The 6,024-nt window shown below is 58.2% G+C and overlaps 1 protein-coding gene across 1 annotated transcript in view; it reads right to left on the bottom strand.

The window, feature by feature from the left end:
• MIER2 (mesoderm induction early response 1, family member 2) overlaps nt 1-6,024 on the bottom strand; it is a 10,028-nt gene that overhangs the window by 1,043 nt on the left and 2,961 nt on the right. The window contains exons 4-12 of the mRNA XM_006876724.1: nt 3,523-3,645; nt 3,234-3,357; nt 2,768-2,859; nt 2,570-2,639; nt 836-987; nt 646-727; nt 456-550; nt 247-371; nt 34-161 (exon numbers count right to left, since the gene is read on the bottom strand). Of these exons, the coding sequence (XP_006876786.1) occupies nt 34-161; nt 247-371; nt 456-550; nt 646-727; nt 836-987; nt 2,570-2,639; nt 2,768-2,859; nt 3,234-3,357; nt 3,523-3,645 (991 nt within the window). The remainder of the gene's footprint in view (nt 1-33; nt 162-246; nt 372-455; nt 551-645; nt 728-835; nt 988-2,569; nt 2,640-2,767; nt 2,860-3,233; nt 3,358-3,522; nt 3,646-6,024) is intronic.

Genomic DNA, 6,024 nt, shown 5'->3' on the forward strand with positions numbered 1-6,024 from the left:
GAGGGGAACGGCCAGGTGCGGTGTCAGCCTCACCTGGGCACAGGCCCCCCAGGGCATCTTGCTGGGGGCCCAGGCAGTTGGTGGTGGCGGGCAGGGGTGGTGAGGAGCGGGGGCGCCCAGGGCCGTCGGGGTCCCCACTCTCCAGGTCCTGGTCCGCATCCCTGTCGGGAAAGGGTACCATGAGCGGAGCCATGTGGGGGTGCAGCAGTGGGTGGGCTGGGCGGGGCCGGGAGGCGGTGCACGCACGTGGTTCCGGACGGGACGTACTTCCTCCGGCCCAGGCGCGTCTGCTGCGTGAAGTAGTCGAAGCGTTCGGATTTCTTCCACAGGTAGTAGTACTCCACACACTCGCCCACCGATCGCGTGCGCACCTGCGGAGGACAGGGTCCGTTCAGCCCATCGCTGCGCCACCCTGCCCCCTGTCCCCCATGCACGCGCCCCCGCCCACCGCCCACCTTGTTGGCTTGGATCAGGTGGAAGTTCTTCCCGTGCACGCGGAAACCGTGCTCAAAGTTCCTGCACTCCTCCTCACTCCAGGCGCAGAAGCCATCTGCAACGGTGCAACCAATAGTAGGGCTGTAGGGCTCTGGGGGGCGGTGCACGAGTGGGGAGAGGCGTGGTCGAGCGGTGCGGGGCCACACCTACCTCGGATCACCTTGACGTTGAAGCGCAGCCTCCGCAGCGCCTCCTCAGCATTGAAACTGCAGCGCACCAGCTCGTACAGGGCCTGGAGGTCGGGGGCTCCTTACTGCTCGGTGGCTATAGGACTCCCCCCAACCCGCAACAAGGACACAGAGGCTGACGGGCCCACCGCCAGAGCCTGTCAGCATCCCACCTGCTCGCTGTCCTTCACCGTCTCCCCGTCTGGGAGCTGGGGCCCAGCGGCCTCGTCCCACCGCCGTGTCACAGCGCGGTACAGGAACTCCTCTACCTCCCGCTCCGGCAAGATGTGGGGGTCCCAGAGCAGCTGGTCCTCATTCTCGTAGACTGCAGGGCAGGCAAGAGGGGATGGTCACACAGGGACCCAAGATCAGATTGTGCACACTCCCTCCAGCTGACCCGAAAGCCAATACAGGGCAGCGGGCAGGCGCTCCTTCACACAGTCACGGGACACCACACATGGACAGGGGACAGGCGATCCTTCACACACACACACAACACCACACACGGACAGGTGTTCCTCCACACAGTCAGACAACACCCTTGAACAGGAACACACACAACAGCCAGGTGCTGCTCAGGGGGATGAGCACAGCGGCCAGGTAGAGCAGGCAGTTTGTGACACCTTCCCTGAGGATTCTGCCTCAGTGTGGCTATGACCAATTTGTGGGGAGGGATCTCTGGGTGTGGCTCTGGACAGGACTCCAACAGGAAGGGCCACTTGGGGACCACAGGTTCCTTGCCTGGCTGTTTGCTCACAAGAGCCAGTCACCTTAGTGGTACTGGGGTTGGGGGTTCCTAAGGAAGCTCAGGTGAAGACGAGGAGCTTGGGTGCAGACTCATCTCAGGCCCCTGAGTAGCCCAACAAATCCAGCTGCAAATCCATCCGCTCTGGGGTGAGCAGGGCAGACTCCTGACCTTGGCTGGGCTGGGCAGGCCCTCCAGGATTTGGGAAAGGGGTCTAGTTGGATTCCCAACAAATTCACTCCCAGCTGCCTTTGTTCCCTCCCTTCCTGACACTGTGGCCCACACAAGTGGGACCTCGCCCAGGGCCAACGGCCGTGGGGTAGACATGAAGAGAACCACCTTCCCATCTCCATTGCCAATCCCGTCACCACCAGCCAGGTGCTTAGCCCTGAGAGGAAGGAAGTAACGTCAACAGGTGCCTGGGTGTCCTGGGAGAGGCAAGAAGATGGGAGCAGATCCATAACCCATCCGTACTGCAAACAGACAAGAACCCGAAGGTGGCAGGTTCACGAGCAGAAAAGAGGATCAAGAGACAGATAGAAAGTGGGAGGATTTCAACAGAAAACTGAAATCTACACAAAATGTGAAACAGGCGCTCTAGAACGGAAACTACAGCAGCTGGATCTGTGAGCCACTGGTGAGGTCTGGCAGTGGACCAGACAACAGGATCAAACACAGGATCAGAGGAACAACGGAAAAGGCTTAAGTAGAAGGATCCACAGTTAGGCCTACAGAGACCAGGGATGGAAACAGCATTCGAAGAGATGCTCCCGCACATGCGTAGCTGAGTCCCAGAGGCAGACACCAGACCATGGTACCTAAGACTGACGGAGGCCATTCTCAGAGCCACAGCCAGCACACCAGGACAGAGAAAAAAACTCATAAGCATGCTTTTTCTAAGACAAAGGTACAAAGCCTCCAAAGGTGCATATGGTCGACGCCTATCTTTTAACACAAATAATAGACGCTAGAAACAACTGAACAAAACAGTCCAAGGGTTGAAAGGAAAAATCCTGCCAACCTATAACCAAGAAAAGAATCTCCCCAAAAGGAAAGTGAAACCAAGACTTTTTCAGACAAGCACACCCAGAGGAATCCACCGGCCGAGCATCAGTGCACCCCAGTGGCTGTCCAGGTGAAGTGGGTGACTGGGCCCACTTACTCTTCTCGCTGTGTCTGCTCAGGTGCAGGCTGCTGAGGTCTGCTTGGAACTGAGGTCCCACCATGATCTCCTGCGAATGCAAAGGCAAAGGTCAGGCGTGGAGGGGGCCAGTGCTGGCCATGGGCAGGTCCTCTGGGTTCCTGGGTCCCAGGGAGGAAACAGGCCAGCAGTGTGTAGAGGCGGGTGGGCAGCACATACCTTCTTACACTTGTTGGCAGGAAGAGAGTCCTCCTCAGTGTCCGAGGAGGAGGAAGAGCTGGGTTCTTTGTCTCCACTGGCCAGGAAACGGGCTTTGGGGAGAGGGGGGTCAGGGAGGTATGGCCTCGGATAAGACCCAGACTGCCTCTCAGCCTCCACTACATAGTGTCCCCACATTCCTTCTTGGGGTGACAAGTCCAGGCTACTCTGGGGACTAACCTCCCAACCCTAGCCAATCCGCATGGCCCCCACCACAGCCCCTCCCAACAAGCAGCTTGGCCAGAGGGTGACATGTGAGCCCTCGCACCCTGAGCACCTCCTAGTGGGGGGACACTCCCTAAAGCGGACTGGGCCTCAGCTCTAAGAGTCGGTCCATCCCCTACCCAAGGCCTGGCTCAAAGCTCCCTCCCTCTGAGGGGATCAGACCCAGGACACAATGCCCCCCCAAAGTGGCAGAAGCACCTACGTCCACTCTGGCTGGGGAACAGGGCTGAGGCCGAGTGGGCAGTCACAGACGGGGTGAGGTCATCAGCAGATGACTGTGTCTCCTCCTCCTCCTCTCCTGAGAGCAAATCCTTCGCGATCTGTTCCTTTCAACCACAAACAATAACCAAGCTTTAGGGTTCACTCCCAAAGTCTCAAACCAGAACTAGTAGTGAGGACAACATGTCAGCCATCCCTGTACCCCGAGATCTGTGGTGGGGGGCTGGGAGCAGGGGAGGGAGGGGCAGAGGAGAGGGAAGGAGAGCACTCACCTTGTCCAGGGTCATGTCTGGGAGCGGGGCAGCGTCGGGGCCCTCACTCTCCTGCTCTGAGATGGGGTCCGAGGCCTCGTAGCCGTAGAGAGCCAGCAGCTCATCCAGGGGCATCTCACTGCTCTGTGGGGTAGGAGCCCCAAGAGGGCTGTTACCACCCTCAGCAGAGGCCCCCATGACAGAGACCTGAGCTGAGTCCAGCTGCTAGTAGGGGTCCCAGCCCGTGGGGAGCCTGGAGCAGACGCCACCCGCACCCCACCCCCTCTGAAATGGCGATCGTGATTGTTAATGTCAGGGACGCAAGGATCGCTTGATACCCAGAGCCCCATGGTCACTGCTCAGGACACCAAGAAATCGAGAAACGAGCAAGTGTCCACTTCTGGCTCAAAAGAAAATCTAACCAAAGAGAGCCGCCATGCCCAGGTGGGCATTAACAGTCCCGGAGTGCCCGTCCAGGTGCTGTGACAAGACACAGAAAGGCGACATAGCATCGCCAGGGTGCTGCGCCCGTCCCATCCAGCTGTACGGAAACCACCATTCCTGAGGTCAGAGCCTGCTGAGCGTCCTCCTCCTGGGCTCTCCTTGCTTCTCTGCGGGTGTCAGTACAGAAAACCATCCTGCTTGCCCGCCGCCCCGCGCTCTCCTGGGATACATCCCATGAGCCTGTGTTATGGGGTGGGAGCTGGGTGTCTAACACCACGATTTCCAATGAATGGTCCAAGGACGTGTGGGTCCCGCAAAGCCTTTCCAGGAAGACCCGCCATGACACCTGATGTATGTTCCACAATCACGCAAGTCCCCAGCGTCAGAACACCGTCCGCTTGCTTAACAAACAGCTCCTTCACTCAAGGGCAACCCTGATAAAGCCACTGCATTGGGGGTTAATTCTTTATTGTGAATTGGGTGACCACCTGCTCTGTGGTTCCCACTTCCGGCCTGTGCTCCTCCTTTCCCAGCCCTTGTGGACTCCGTCCTGGGGTGGACGCTGCCCTTTTCATCTCACATGACTGGTGGTTCTAAGGTGCGCGAACCTCTCGTGTTACTTTCCTCTTCTCCACTTGTCTAGGGTTTGGCTGGAAACTGAGCTGTGGGCAGGGTCGATTCCAGACCTGAAGGGTGACCGGGGGGGCTCAGTGTCAGGGTTCCACCAGCCTCTAGACCACCAGCAAGTTTGGTCTTGCTCAGGAATTTGAGTCTGACTCCACTTCTGTCTCCCTTCCAGAGCAGCGGGTAGTGATGGCTGGCCTCTGGGTCACCGAGGCTGATGGTCACATGTTCCATCAGGACACGCTGGACTGATGGTTTTCACGCACCTTCTATTTTCTTCACTCTTCTTTGTCCCAGCTGTGCCTTGGGGGGCCACTCCTGAGCTGTTACAACGCCAGTCACTACTCACCGAAGTAGGGTACAGAGCACGGGCTTGGGGATCTACACTATGCCCACTGAGACTAGGATCCTGAGCCCCCAGAGCACACACTCATTCCCTCAAGGCGTTTAGCTGGATCTTGGAGGTTTTCATAACTGTGGGCCCCCCACAAGTCCACTAGTTTTCTAGACATCTTGTTCACCTGTGGCCATCGATGGGGGGGGCGGGCGTGGAGACAGCCCAAAGCTGAAAGATACGGCTAGAGGCTTCTGCACCGACAGGACTTCCGACTCAACACCTTTACAAAACCACCCCCTGCTTAACAGTGGTGCCGCGTCAGCACGCCCCGCAAGGCCCCCTCCTTCACAGGGACAGGGCTGCACGAGGCCCAACCAGATGGCAGCCACACAACACTGGTTCCTGGTTTAAAGCCACAGCTGGACCCTGCCTGGGGTCTGCTCTGCCTTCAGAACTGCATGCAAAGCAGCACGGCGGCATCACGTCAGACGTCTCATGCTCTGAAAACCACACTTTGTTTTTACAAACCTGCTACTTCTAGTCACATGTTGTGAGCTAGTAAACAGATGCTTTTAAATGTCTCCAACCATATTTTTCAGGAGGACAATATCGATAGATGTAACCCACATAAACTGAAGCCGAGATATTTGATCGCTTCTAAGAGCATGAAGGGGTTTGAGACCAAAATGGTGGAGAAATGTACTTGCCATCAAGGCCCCCCACTGTCAGGAGCCCCATGAAGGTGAGACAGACCAGGCCTGGCCCCTTCCTGCTTCTTTCTACCAAACCCCATCCATCCCCATCACTGACCCCACTGAGAGTACTGTTGGTCCACTGAACCCCATCCAACCTGACCAAGCTCTGCTGGTCCTCACTATCACCCTGCGGAACGCAATCCATCCCCAGGGTTGGCCCCACTGGTCCTCACCCTTGTCTCCACTGAACCCCACCCTGCCTAGGTGGTCTCCACTGAGCCCCAACCTGCCTCGGTGGTCCCCACTGAACCCCACCCTGCCTCGGTGGTCCCCACTGAGCCCCACCCTGCCTCGGTGGTCCCCACTGAACCCCACCCTGCCTCAGTGGTCCCCACTGAGCCCCACCCTGCCTCGGTGGTCCCC

Source organism: Chrysochloris asiatica, unplaced genomic scaffold (assembly GCF_000296735.1).
Source record: "Chrysochloris asiatica unplaced genomic scaffold, ChrAsi1.0 scaffold00409, whole genome shotgun sequence".
Lineage (NCBI taxonomy): Eukaryota > Metazoa > Chordata > Mammalia > Afrosoricida > Chrysochloridae > Chrysochloris > Chrysochloris asiatica.